General features: G+C 48.9%; 1 protein-coding gene across 27 annotated transcripts in view; it reads left to right on the forward strand.

Moving 5' to 3' along the window:
- LOC144769402 (protocadherin gamma-C3-like) overlaps positions 1-15,139 on the forward strand; it is a 917,178-nt gene that overhangs the window by 790,660 nt on the left and 111,379 nt on the right. Inside the window, exon 1 of one of the 27 annotated variants that reach the window (XM_078653470.1) lies at positions 2,879-5,472. The exons of the other annotated variants lie outside the window; for them this stretch is intronic. Coding sequence (XP_078509596.1) covers positions 3,031-5,472 — 2,442 coding nt within the window. The 5' untranslated portion in view covers positions 2,879-3,030. Of the gene's footprint in view, positions 1-2,878; positions 5,473-15,139 lie in introns of those variants that run through there. 27 annotated transcript variants of the gene reach the window in all.

Consider the following 15,139-nt stretch of genomic DNA (forward strand, 5'->3'; position numbering starts at 1 on the left):
AATGATAGAAATTTGCAACCATGAACGGTCATTTGTATATTTCAGTGTTGTCAATTAGTGTCCCCTGCTTTCACACCAAATGCATAACCATATTCTTAGTGTAACTACAGATCATTAATGAATGTGTTCCTGGGAGCAATAGTATTAGACTGCACCATCAAATATATTCCTCTGACCCACGTAACTTTTGGTGGTCTGTTTCTGTGACTTGGTGGTTAAGAGGATCCACCTAACTTGTGCCGGTCTGTTTCTGTGACTTGGTGGTTAAGAGGACCCACCTAACTTGTGGGGGTCTGTTTCTGTGACTTGGTGGTAAAGAGGACCCACTTAACTTGTGACGGTCTGTTTCTGTGACTTGATGGCGGTAAAGAGGACCCATGTAACTTTTGGTGGTCTGTTTCTGTGACTTGGCGGTAAAGAAGACCCACCTAACTTGTGGGGGTCTGTTTCTGTGACTTGGTGGTAAAGAGGACCCACCTAACTTGTGGGGGTCTGTTTCTGTGACTTGGCGGTAAGGAGGACCCACGTAACTTGTGGCGGTCTGTTTCTGTGACTTGGCGGTAAGGAGGACCCACCTAACTTTTGGCGGTCTGTTTCTGTGACTTGGTGGTAAAGAGGACCCACCTAACTTGTGGGGGTCTGTTTCTGTGACTTGGCGGTAAGGAGGACCCACGTAACTTGTGGCGGTCTGTTTCTGTGACTTGGCGGTAAGGAGGACCCACCTAACTTTTGGCGGTCTGTTTCTGTGACTTGGGGGTAAAGAGGACCCACCTAACTTTTGGCGGTCTGTTTCTGTGACTTGGGGGTAAAGAGGACCCACCTAACTTGTGGCGGTCTGTTTCTGTGACTTGTTGGCGGTAAAGAGAACCCACCTAACTTGTGGCGGTCTGTTTCTGTGACTTCATGGCGGTAACGAGGACCACCATTCCAAAGAGAAGTCTTGGTGTGCGTGCGGTGCACGAGGCTGCCCTGGGATGCTGTAGAATAGGGTCACCGCATCTCCAGTGGCAGGTGCGGTGGCATCTAGTGTTGTGAAGGGCTGCTAGAGGTCACTAACCGCTGTCTATGTACACTTCCAGTAGTGAATGTTTTTATTAGCTTACTTTCTTTGTTTGTGTACGGAGTACACACCCTTTGTGTTTGTAACCGTGCCCTTTCGAGCTTCTCTCCCACCATGCATTTACTTTAATTCGCCACATGTAAGGGGGGGTCCTGGCATCTCGCATTTTCCCCCTGCAGCCCCCCTCTCCCCACAGCTGGAAAAAGCATCCCCAGTAGTGCCGCGCGCCAGGTATAGCTGTAGGTTCTCTGAATCCGGGTAATTCATTATAAATTCTATAAGAGTGTTGGAAAAACACAATCCTGTTTAGTGTTCACTGTTAATTCGCTCGCAGGTCAGTCGGGGCGTTCTCGTGGACCACAAGAGAGGCTGCGCCCGGCCGTCGATTCATTATTCATCAAATGATGTACACATCCAGGGAAACATTGGTATCTCTGTTGTTAATAATGGACCTCTCCATCGGTTTCCGTCTCCTGCAGGAACCCCTGGGGTCGCTCGGTTTTCAGTCCTGTGTTACAGGCCGGTCGCAGTGGGAGCTGCAGGCCTCGGTCCAAGAACGGCGCTGTTATCACCTCTAAACATCTTGAAACAAGGACAGTTTGCGAATGGGTTACAATAAGCCGGACTTGGACATCGGAGCATTGTGCTTTAATATTCTTTATTTTATCCCTGTTGTCCTCACGGTCTACGTGTTAACACAAAGTTAAGTCTTAATTCCTAAGTAAGTTTTTTTTTGGGGGGGGGGGGCTGTGGTAGACCCACCGATAGTTGATACATGAATAACATATTTGGGGTGGAGGGTTCCTTCCAACTCCAGTGGGACTGGTTGAGACCCCATAAAGTGTCCTAGGAGCACAGTGCCATCTATACCATGGCGGTAAATTCAGTCATCTTGCACGGGAGGACAGTGTCTGCTGCTGCCACTCGGGGCGGTGTGGAGTAGAAGGGTAGTGATGGCAGATGCTTTCCAGGGAGGGCTAGATAGGTGCCGGTCTCATTACACGCGTGGGCTGTAGGCAGCTGCAGGGAGCCCGTGACCGGCCCGAGGTCAGTGGGGACCGACGGGCTGGAGTTGTCAGCGGTGTCTGCTTGTTGGAGGGGGCGACGGGTATCTGCACTAAGTATTTATCAAGGAAAGCCGCACACATGCGAATGTAGTTTGAGGCCTCTCTGCTGAAGTTATTGTCTTCAGGATATAGAAAGGTTGGAGAGAGAAGCGAGGCAGAAACAGGGAGAGACGTGAGAAAAAGGAGGAGAGAGCTGAGCTGGGACGTTGGCAGATCTGAGAGAGGTGTGAAAATGAGACATCTAGTTAAATAGAAAGTGTATCAGCCATGGTGTGCAGCAGTGGAAAGAGAGAGGGCGAGAGCCGGAGAGGAGTCGGCGCAGAGGTGTTATTAACCCATTGTTCCAGCCGTGAAGCCTCCGGGAGGGCTCTGATCCCGCTGACAATAGTTCACTTCTGCGCGCGCACGTGCGCGTCTTACCAAGCACAAGCAGGCGCCTTATGTAAAGTGAATGCTAATTGCCAGGGTATTCTTGGCAAAGCTTGGTTTTGCTTCCTGTGATGGCGTTCCCAGCCCACGTCTGTCCACAAACTGTCGAGCGCTTGGCACGGCCCTCGTGCACACACTGGTGCGCACAGGCTGTGCCTCTCTGCGCGCGTAGGTGGTGCTGCCACTGGCTGGCCGTAGGAGGATCTCGTGGCCAATGAGTTGAAATGCTGCGAGGGGATCTGCTTGTTCCCCCCGCTTGCTTTCCTCCCCCTGGAGCTGCGTGAGTCAGCCTCCGCCCCCTCCCCAGCTCGCAGGCAGAGCTGTGCAAGCGGTGCCTACTTTGAAGTGGCTCTGGAGCGCTCGGGGACGGTGGCACTTGTTTGGGAGCTGGGTGCTGCACTTTGGGACCGACCCTGCCTGGAAGTGGACTCCGCCTGCCCCCCAGAAGAGATCTAAGCGGTGGATTCTCGTAGCATGGGGCCCCGGAGGTGCCTGCTGGTGTGGTGGTGGCAAGTGGCTTGCTTCACCTCTCTCTGGGGCTGGGGCTCCGGGCAGATTCGCTTCTCGGTGCTGGAGGAGGCAGAGCCGGGGACAGTGGTGGGGAACCTGGCCCGGGAGCTGGGGCTGGACGCGGCGGCCGCCTCTGAGCGCCGGCTGAGGCTGAGCACCGAGAGCAACAGGCAGTACTTTGCGCTGGACCCGGGCCGGGCTGAAGTGCTCGTGAAGGAGAAGGTGGACCGGGAGCGCCTGTGCGGCCCCAGCGCCAGCTGCCTGCTCTCCGGGGAGGTGCTCATTGAGAGCCCCCTGGAGCTCTTCCGCCTGGAGGTGGAGGTCCTGGACGTGAACGACAACTCCCCCAGCTTCCCCAGCGCCGAGCGCGCCGTGCGCATCTACGAGTCGGCGGCCGTGGGCTCCAGGGTGCCCCTGGAGAGCGCGCACGACCCGGACGTGGGCACCAACGCGGTCAGCGGCTACGCCCTGTACTCCAACCAGTACTTCTCTCTGAACGTCAAGAAGCTGAAGGACGGCCAGCTCCTGCCAGAGCTGGTGCTGGAGAAGGCGCTGGACCGGGAGGGTCTCGAGCAGCACGAGCTGACCCTGGTGGCCTTCGACGGGGGCGCGCCGGCCAGGTCGGGCACTGCCCGGGTGTCGGTGGTGGTCCTGGACATCAACGACAACGCGCCCGCCTTCGAGCAGCCCGTGTACAGAGTGAGCGTGGGGGAGGGCACGCCGGCCGGCACCCTGCTGCTGCAGGTGAACGCCACGGACCCGGATGAGGGGGTGAATGGGGACGTGGAGTACTCGTACGAGGAGCACACCCCTGGCGCGACGCGCGGCCTCTTCTCCCTGGACCCTCTGACGGGCCACATCCGCCTGGAGGGCAGCCTGGACTTCGAGGAGGCCGGGGTGTACGACATCCACGTCAGGGCCCGAGACAGGGGGGTCCCGGAGATGGAGGGGCGCTGCCTGGTGCAGGTGAGCGTGGAGGACGTCAACGACAACGCCCCCGAGCTGCTGCTCACCTCCCTGGCCACCTCAGTGCCGGAGAACACTCCGGTGGGCACGGCGGTGGGCGTCTTCCGGGTGAGGGACCGGGACTCCGGGCAGAACGGGCAGGTGCGCCTGGAAATCTCGCACCCTGCCTTCAGGGTGAAGTCCCTGGGCAACCACTACTCACTGGTGACTGGGGAGGCCCTGGACCGGGAGAGCGTGTCCCAGTACACCCTGGAGCTGGTGGTCACCGACCTGGGGAGCCCCCCTCTGCGCACACAGAAGACGGTGGTCCTGAACATTTCTGACGTCAATGACAACCCCCCGCGGTTCTCGCAGTCCTCCTTCAGCGCCCAGATCCGGGAGAACAACGAGCCCGGCGCCCTGCTGTGCACCGTGTCCGCCTCGGACCCGGACCAGGGGGACAACGCGCGCATCACCTACTCCATCGCCGAGCGGCTCCTCGAGGGCTCCCCCGTCTCCTCCTTCATCTACATCAGCTCCAACACGGGCGACATCTTCGCCCAGCGCTCCTTCGACTACGAGAGCATCCAGATCCTGCAGGTGACCGTGGTCGCAGAGGATGCTGGGAGCCCGAAACTTGGATCCAACGTGTCCGTGGTCATCTACATCCAGGACCAGAACGACAACCCCCCTGTGGTGATGTACCCCGTGCCCTCCAGCGAGCTCACCCTGGACCAGAGCATCCGGCCCTCTTTCCCCGTGGGGTTCCTGGTCAGCAAGGTGACGGCGGTGGACGCGGACTCGGGCCACAACGCCTGGCTCTCCTACAGCCTCCTGCAGTGCACCGACCCCTCTCTCTTCCGGATCTCCCCCCACACCGGGGAGCTCCGGGCTGCCAGGGGCTTCCAAGAGCGGGATAACCTCACGCAGAGAATCCTCATCCTGGTCCAGGACAACGGGGACCCGCCGCTGTCCACCACCGTCACCATGCTGCTGTCCCTGGAAGACAGCATCCGGGAGGAGAGCCCCAAGTCTCGCGACTTCCAGGTCCACCCCAGGGGCAAATCGGATATGACGCTCTACTTGATCGTGTCTTTGGTGGCCGTGAGTGTGCTGGCACTGTTGACCTTCATAGCCCTGTCGGCCAAGTGCTTCTTCAAGGATAGCACGGTGGGCTCTGGCGCCTGCTGCTGCTGCCCCGAGAAGCCGCAGCCGGCAGACTTGCAGAAGCAGTACCACCCCACCCTTACCCTGAACCCCGATGGCACCCTGAGGTTTGTGGATGTCAATGTGAGGCCGAGTGACCCCCTCGCTCAGCGCTACGGGACCTATCTGCCCCCCGAATCGGACACAAGTGAGTTCACATTTATGCGACCCCTGAACTTTCCTGAGCTCCGAGAATTAGTGAATGAAACGGAGTCTTATGTCTCTGAGCTAGAGGGGTCAAACGAGCCCAGCCAGGTGAGATGGTAACCTGCCCTTGTTGTGTCAAAAATATGATTGTAGCCCTCTGGGTCAAAGCGCGCCCCCTGTTCTAGGCCAGTGTCACTGGACCAACAAATATCGCGCGCTCGTATAGTGCCTTGGCGACCCCTGGCAGAAGAAAGCGTTGGTAATAACTTGTTGACACTCGGAGCTGTGTGTTCTTGCAAGCTGATACACAATGCAAACATTCACACACCTGCAGTAAACACAGACGTCATAACCCACTAGTCAATACAATGTGCAGTTGTTGTATTGCACTTTAATTTCCACCAGCACTTTTCCCAAAATATCATTTGATCAGATGTAGAGTGCGTTAGTGTTTTTTGATTGACATCGTTATTAACAGAAATAGTAATATACATGATGGCCGGCCAACACTTTTTTTTTGTTTGTGTGTTATTTTGAGGCTTGTTTTCGATTCTGATTCATTTAAAAATACACTTTACCTTTACGCAATGTTTTGCATGTCAGCTTAAGTAAAATTGCATGCACGGACATACAGATGTTTCATCTTGTAAAGCTGCTTACGGTGTACTGTGGCCGTACGATTGTGCTGAAAATGGGATTAAGCCGGTCTGCTCTGCTGGGATTTAAGCAGTTGTTTTTGAGGATTTAAATTGTTTCATATGCCATATACTGTCATTTAAAGACACGTGTTACGATGCACCGCATTCGCTTGATACCCTTTCCTCGTGGGTGAGCTCATGCCCTAGTCGTGACATCATGTCTTACTCAGCCATCACGTCAGAACGTCTTCACCTGTAGCAGGTGGCCAGTCACTGTAATGCTGTGTGTTAAAGCCAGGGCATCAAAGCACCACTGCCATCCTTTCAACCACACCTGAAAAGATGGCAGTGAAAGGGGGCCCCCGGTCTCTCTTTAGTCCCATGTACCCACGTGACGTTGTGGCTAAAAGCACGCCCCCTGTGGGCACACCTCTAATGCCCCCACGCACGCCCACACCCCGTAGGATGCCCTGCTGCTGACTTAGGTGACGTGAGCAGGTTTCAAGGCCAGTTGATGCTGGCAGGTGGGGACAGGATGTCACTTCCTGGAAGTTGCAGGAAGGGGAGTGGCCGGGTGAAATATTGACGCATGTATTGACAGAAGAGGTCAGAGGTGAAGGCGCGAGTGTCATTTCACATAGAAAGTGCGCGTTGTAAACCCATGGTAAGAGCGATGTGGTCAATACATGATCAATACATGTTTTCAACGTGTACACACAGCACTGCCACGACCGTCCCTCGGTTCTAGGAGAGTCCTGCATAACAATGACCTCACGGCCTCTGATGCGGAACCGATGAGAGCAGGGTGAAGGGGGATTAAACCAGACTTCCGGCCTTTTGGTTCATAGTGCTGGTCACGTACGGCCTCGTGCAAGCGAAATAATGCTCTAGCCATAAGATTTAGAAATGCCAGGATTGCTGTTTGTGCTCTTGTGTGTGTCGGGAGGGGGCGCAGGTGAAAGGTGAGCCTTCTGCTTGCATAGACGGGGAATAACTAGACGGTAAATACTTTACCTGGATGTGTGTACGCTAGTTTAAAGCAACACTGCGCTCTAATACGTTTTATTTCATGAAAGGAGTAGAGCGGTCGGGGGCATCAACGCATATCCCTTTACTTATACGATGCTTTGCACGTGCTACCCTCTAGTTTTGTTGTTTTGCTCTTGTATATGAGAGAATGTTTGTCTGAAGCACATATGTATGATAAAACACCGCTGATACAGTGCATCCAATGCCTGTGCTGGTGGCTGGGCGAATCCCTTTATTTGTTGGAACAGGACAGATTTGATCCATCCAATCAGCTGGCGAGCTGTGCCTTCGGTTCTCGGATACGTCCTTCCGGAGCAGGGCATGCCCGAGTCAGCTGAGGTACAGCGCACACCTGGAGCTCTGTCAGGCTCTGTGCACATGCTGATGGGGGCCACTTCTGCTAGAGTTTCTTGCTGAAGTCCTCAAAGAACCAGGGGGAAAAAACTCCATCTGAAACTTCGAGACGCGAGCCTGTATGTCGAAGTCCAATTTAATTTCGCCCCCACCTGAACTGATGTTCATTAGCCGAGAAAGCAAAGACAGGTGGGAGGGGGTTTGGAAAATAGGATGGGGAGGGTTGATGTGGGCAGGAAATAGACTAGGGCTCGCCACACTTTCTGAACACCAGCTGGAGCGATCGCCTCAGAGAATAAAAGAGCTGGAACAAGGCTGCTAATTGAGGGCCGCGGCCACAGCTTTGCGTGTGAACAAGAGCCCTTTGATGTGCGTGCTCTGCCCACGTCTGTTTACTGGTTGGTTCCCGCTCTGGGGACATTTGCATGCATGGAAGTGTGAAATTAAATAATTTCTTGACAGCCACGTCGAGGGACATTCCACATGTAGCACTGGCTCGTGGTGCGTCTTGGAGCTGCCTTTGAAGCTGCTCAGGGGTACACATGGCATCCTCGCCAGCAGCAGTTCCCAGACGACTCCTCACAGTAATGTATGCAGGGATGGATGCGCGTGTTACAGCTTCTCGGTGCCAGTGCCAATTACCCCCCCTCTCCACAATTCTGAGGTGACGAGCCTAACATTTGATTTCAGTTGACGATGCTGCTTCCCACAGGTGTCTCTTTCTAGTAACATGGCTGTAGTGGTTTCTTAATGAGTCTTTGAGTAGAGGAACAGTACCAAGGGGGCAGCTGTGGTGATGTGGATACACTTGTCCACAGTGACCTTCACTTTATAGTGCTTCTCTTTCTCGATCCTGGATATGTATGTTCCTCCCTTAGTCTTGAATATATATTAAAAGTTATTGCAGGAGGCAGTCTTGCATATATACCACAATGCATACATAGGCTTTCAGATCTAATTCAAAATTTGACTATGAAGGTGTGTATGTGTACAAACGTAGTGGTAATAGCCAGTAGGTAGTGAGGACCTAGTTTTAGTAGACAAAGCATTTTTTGTTCTGCTAATACCTTTGGTGCCGTTTGACAAATCTTCAGTTTTCAAAACTAGTTTGGCACTCACTTCAGCTGCTAACTTCAAAGTTTCAAGTTGAGTCGTCAAGCGGAAGCCAAGAAAAAAGGGGGGTGTCCCAAAATGTTTCCCCATGCAGTTTCCCATAGGGATATTCGGGATATTAGACGTGACTACAGCCCACACCCGGCTGTATGGTATTATCTTAAATTTGACAGAAAGCTAGATATTGAACCAGAAAGATGTGGTGTAAGTCTGTTCACTAGTTTTGGAGTTCTTTAAAAAAAAGGTTTCTAGATATCTAGAGACGCAAGTCCACCACAGATCCACGCACCAATAGCAATACCATGATTGGCTGGCCGCAACGTGAGAGGAAAGTTGCAGCCGTCATTTTATATATCGGGACCTGGTCCCAGGGCCTGACTATAACAGTGAAAACTGATAGAAGGGGTCATGATAGAGGTACCCTGTCCCCATGAGTGTGATAGAGGGGGTCAGTGAATTGCTCAAAAACTTTTATTTTTACTCTCCAGAGGATCCACAGATCCATCATGCAGCTCTTCATGGCTCCATGTGAATCTGCGGATCCAGAGGCCAATGAAAAACTATACCCACTCACAGACCGACTCACACCCCCATACTCTTACTCACACACCTACTCATAGTCACACAGCCACTCACACACCCACAAAACCACCGATACAGTCGCTCACACACCCACTCAGAGACCTGTGTAGCCACTCGCATACACACACAAACACACGCACCCCCACTCATAGACCCATAGACACTCCTAGACCCATACAGCCACTCACACACCCACTCACAAACTCTCACACACCCACTCACAAACTCTCACACACCCACTCACAAACTCTCTCACACCCACTCACAAACTCTCTCACACCCACTCACAGGCCCACTCAGCCACTCACAGGCTCACAAAAGCACTGCCACACCCACACCCTGACTTGCACACCCACACAAGCACTGGCATACACACTCACAAACCCACCCACCCACACACATACAGCCCAGGGCGGGGTCCACAAGTTGACTGTCTTTGGGAGGTTGGCCACAGGGCTAGGCATTCTGGCCAACCCACCTATTACACGCAGCGTGGGGTTGGCTGCATGCGAGGGGGTTGACAGCAGGCCGTGCTCAGCGGCTGTTCGATTAATGTATGGTAATTAAATATTGTTTTAGGTTTAAAAAAACATAGAAATTCACTCAAAAAAACAAAGGTTACAGGGATGATTATAGTTCGGAAATAGCATAAAAACACTTGGATAGATGTTCACAAAAAAGGATACAGGGACTTTATTGTTGGATTCAGATTTTACACAAACAAAAGCATAGAAATTCAGCAGCTATAGTTATACTTATTTCAAGAAACTATAGCTCATTCCCTAAGGTAACTATAACTCACGCCCTCGCCATGCACTGCTAATTATTCCATATCAATCTTGACATCTTTACGACATCATTGATATTGTCACTGTAACGCTTCCAATATAGAAACTGTGCATAGCAGATGTGCAAGTTACAGTTACCTTAGGGCTCAAGTTATAGTTTCTTAAAATAAGTATAACTAACCACTGAATTTCTATGGTTTTGTGTGTAAAATCTGAACCAAATTATAACATCCCTGTAACCTTTGTTTTTTTAGTGAAAAAAATAATGTATACATATGCATGCATCCTAGAAAACCCATGCACTCTTATGAAGGGCTGAAACTTAAAGAAAAGAGTACTTTCCTCAATGTGAGCAGCGCAAGGATACAATCAGGGCACAAGTCATGGGTGGACGGGTTCTACACACTCTTCACAGGGTGGACGCCGTCTACCCCGCCAAGAAGTTAGGCCTCACAGAAATATGCTAAACTCGCAGAACACATTTAGCAGTATCTGCACTTTGCCTGCTTTAATTCTGAGCTGCAACATGCAGGCAGAGGCTCCTTTATTTAAAATAATGTTTTGGGTCCAAAACAAAAAGAAGAATTTAAGGGCCCACCAGGCCTCTTTTTGTTGGAGTAGACTGGCTGAAGCTATCTGGAGCCTCTCACCTAGATAGAAATGCAATGGAGCTGAAATAAAGTTACGCAGCTTGTTATTACTTCACAACTTCTTTAGAGAGGCATGCTTTTGGCATTTTATTCAGTCCCTGTATGTAAGAGATGTGTATGCACTGTAAGAATGTACAATGTGTTGTCTGTCCCAGTAGTTACACATATAACAATGTGAATACCAATATTTTGTTGTATTTCTTTTATAGTGCTATAGCACTGCTAATCACAATGCAGGGTGCCAGAACACTTTACATCAAACGTACACATTATACAAACAATCAAGTGTGTGTAAATCAATGTACAGGATGTGTTACATAAGACAGTGAGGGTTACAACGTGTAGGAGTCACATGTTCTTCGTTGCTCACTGTGCTATATTAGAAGGGTCACAATTTGTGAACGTAAAGTACCAACAAGATCTGTGTTGGAAGCAGCAGCCCCCCATATTCCTTTTTAGGACATATGCCCTGTATACAACTAATCCAGTGAAAATGATGATCAAGAGGCTGTGATCTCGGGGAGGGACAAACCAGAACGGAAGGAAAAACAAAAGATGGACAAGGAAAGCCAATGAATATAAAGTAAAATAAGAGTGACTATTGAGCTAAAAAGGATCGTGGTCTGCTATGATTTGCAGAGGTTTAGTGTCACTAGACTACAGTGTGCTACACTTGACCAACAGAGTAGGGTTTAATATAAACAGACTTGGGTATGCTCAGTTATTTTGGTATTTAACATCTTCAAAAAACTACATACATGCAAGTTTGCTGTATGTCTTTTCTTTCCCATTACCACAGCATTTCCCTCATTAGCCTATACTTGTCCATGGTCATAGCCACCTTGAATACCCATGTGCAATTAGCTAGATGATATATTTGTTTGTGACGAGGCAAATTATGAATTCCTGGATTGCGTAACACAACTCTTATTACAGTGCTTCGTGAAAGGATTTAGTCCTTCAGAAGGAAAGTCAAAACCTGGCTATTTCCTAGCATAGCCTTAGCATAGCAACATGCTCCTTCTGGAACTATGGTGACAGTGCATATGTATTGCAGCGCCAGGATGCCTGTAGGGTTACTGTGCGCTTTATAAGACTGAATAACAAAAACGCATCACGTTAATGACTCCTGATTACTGACATTTTCATTGGTAGTAGTATGAGCAGCCTGATGCAGTTGTACCACAAAACAGAATTTAAATGTCGATTACACACCTTTTTATTCTGCAGTTTGCTTGCTACATGAAAAGGTTAAATTCAATATGATGCATATCTTTTCCAGAAATGGTTCTTCATATTGTAATAACAATCCTGTTGCTTTGGTGCTAATTTTATTTATTTTAATAATACCCATAGTTCACCTCTATATCAACTATTAATAGCAAGCCCATGATTGGATTGTCAACTCAAATGGTAATTTAAATATGATTATGGTTGAATCATTTGTCATTTACCAATATTTCAACTGGATACAGTTGGACATTATGATGCACACATACATACCACTTGTGGATAAGAAACTCGTGAATATTGTACCACTGAAAACAAGGCTAGCCAACTGACTAGGAATTGGGAAATAATAAACTTTGATATGCCATATCTTGGAAACCATTAGTAATGATCACAAAAGTTCACTGTTGGTGGCAGCGTGGACATGAACGGTCTGAATCCTCTACTGAGGTTCGAAACTCACTGAAACGTTGGATTTCAATATCTCAAGCTCAGACTGAGATTGTAACATAGCACTACAGGATTGACTAAGCAGAGGAGTCCCTCTTGTGACGGTGCATCGGTTTTCAGGGCAAACTCCTAACCTTAGGATTGTAATCTAGGCACAGATGGGCACGGTTACATAAATGTCACAGTCCCCAAGAAAGAAATTATGGTCCGGCGCATTGGATGCGGGTTCATTGCTGGACCACTCAATTTTCCGGTGCTCCAGGAGACTGTGAAGTGTGCTTCAGGGTCACTCTCCCGAAACCCAATCAAAGGATGGTGTTTGGCCATGTTCATGCCATGCCAGACAGATGCTCGTGGGAACACGGTGTGCCTAGGTCATGGTGTAGAGGTGTGTTTGTCAGAGATATTCAGTGCATGTGATTCACAAGATGGATACCTCTCTGGTGGGCACGACAGACTCGCCAAGAGTCAATCTGCCAAACAGCAGACCTCATGGTCACAGGTTCATATCCCTGCGGGTCCACTCAGCCTTTCATCCATCTGAGGTCGATAAAATGAGTACCATTGAGTTGGGTAACAATAAACATCTGATATTCAGTGCCAAGACACCCCTTTGAGGTGAACGTGCGCTTTACAAATACAAATGTTATTTTAAGAGTACCCGGAAAAATCAGCTGTGCCATTTTTGTCTTTTAAACAAAAAATCAGAATGGGACGTATGCATAGCGCATATCACGAGTACTTTAGAATTGTTCAAAGTACCTAAATATTAGTGCTAGTAAAAACATGGAATTGCTGTGCTCTCAAAAATTAATTGGTACAATTTTATATTTAAGTGACCAGAACTGTTCTAATCCAGATCTTGTACCAAAAATGATACGGGCGTGCCCATGTCTTTTCTGGCTCTTGGTAGCTCACAAGCAGTCAGCGCTGAATTCTGTTGACAATACTAGGGCAGGAAGTGACCACCAAAAAGCTCTGAAACTCTAAGGCAAGCCTTGGCTTTCTAGCAAGCCATGTGGTTTACATTTGGCTTCAAGGTTCATAAACTAGGGTTGATTTGGGTAAACTAGCAGCCTGGGCTTCATGGGGCCTCAAACACTGCAGCCCTGGAGCCCTTTACACTGCTCACCTCACTACATTATTCATAGAAATAACTGACCAAACACCCCAGTCAGGTACATATTACCACACAGCTCTGTGTGACGGGTCCAACCGTTACAGCCGACCACTCACTTGACCTTATTTAAAAAACATTTGTTTTTACTATTCATCCCATGCTTTTCCCCCGAGACCCCACAGGCTCTAGAATAGTTGGACCACTCTCCCCCTCATCCTACGGGAGAGTGGTCTAAGGACCTTAAGCTATATAATTGCTGGGTCCAGGATGCCATAGACAAACTTGCCCCCCTAACTAAGCCTGGCTGGAACTGCTTAGTTAATACCGCGTCTTGGTTTACCGCATCACTGACCAGAGAGAAGCTGGTTTGTAGAAAGTTTGAAAGAAATTGGAGGTCTCAATACAGCCTTGGTGACCAGCTTATTTACAGAGCGGTTTTGGAAATGTACCATACTCTTATTAAAGAGGCTATGAAACTGTTCTTCACCTCTCAGATTGAACCCGAGTATAATGACCCTAAGAAAATGTTTGATTGCGAAGTCATTCCTTAATCCCAAAGCCTTTTGAAGAGATCTCCTTCTTCCTCAAACTCTGTGTTATAAGCTTTCAGATTACTTTGAAGAAAACATTCTTCGCATCCAGGGGAGTTTAAATCAGCATCTCAGCAGGGGACATATCCCTCCAGGTCCTGGATAGGGCTCACTACCATCGAAGTCTGTTTGGCCGCCTTTCAGGACGCTTTTCTCCAGAAGTCGGAGTGAGCTCTTCTGTGCTGCAAATCGGGTTCCCCTTCAGACCCCTGTCCTCCCACGGTCCTTAAAGAAGCTCCTGAAGTTATTAATCCTGATAACAATTACATTATGAATGTTTCCCTCTCCTCTGGTTCCAGTGTCATGGAAACTGGCTGTGGTCAAACCACTATGGAAAAAATACAATTGCCGAACCAAAAATCCTTATTTAATTTTACACCCAACATGCTTCTTCCTACCCCAGCTAAGATGCTAGAATATTTGGTCTAGACCAGTTAATGGATTTCCCTGAAAATTCTGGCAGCTTTCACCCTTTTCAATCAGGCCGCTGCACTACACCGAGACAACACTGCTAGAAGTCTCTTAGACGATCAAATTTACGTTGGATAAAGGTAGAAATGCTATTTTGATTCTTTTGATCTATCCGCAGCAATTGACACCATATATCACTCCATTCTTCTCCAGCTACACTGAGAGGCTGGTATCTGCAGACAGGCCCTGGCCTGGTTACAGTTGTTTCTTGAGAACAGGAGACAGGTTATATCTATTGGTCAGTTTTTCTCACACAAAAAAACTTTGAATTTTGGTGCTCTTCAAGGCTCAGCATTGAATCCGACCCTTTTCAGAGTTTACGTATCTCCTCTAATGTCTCTTATCGATTCATTTGGTATCCTGTCTACATCATATGTTGACAATACCCAGTTGGTTTTCCCTTTAAATAAAAATTCTTCTGGCTCTGAGCTAAATTTTTAAAACTCTTTTTAAAGTACCATCCATTGGATGGAACTTAATTTCCTGAAATGTAATACCGACAAGATAGATATTTGTTTTATACGGTCTGGATAATTTATTTTCTCCTATAACGTGCACAATTTTATAACCATTTTTATTAACTGAAACACATAAACATATTCATTCACACATTATTTTCTCCTCAGTTTGAGTGGCCTGACAATTTCCTGTCTCCTCCCTCTCTAATCAAAGTGGCTCACAATCTAGGTGTCAAATTTGTTTGCTCACTCCTTTTTTTCACTCTCAAGTAGTAGCTGTCTTTAGTACTTGTTTTTTCTGA

The sequence above is a fragment of the Lissotriton helveticus genome, chromosome 7 (assembly GCF_964261635.1).
Source record: "Lissotriton helveticus chromosome 7, aLisHel1.1, whole genome shotgun sequence".
NCBI classification, from domain to species: Eukaryota; Metazoa; Chordata; class Amphibia; order Caudata; family Salamandridae; genus Lissotriton; species Lissotriton helveticus.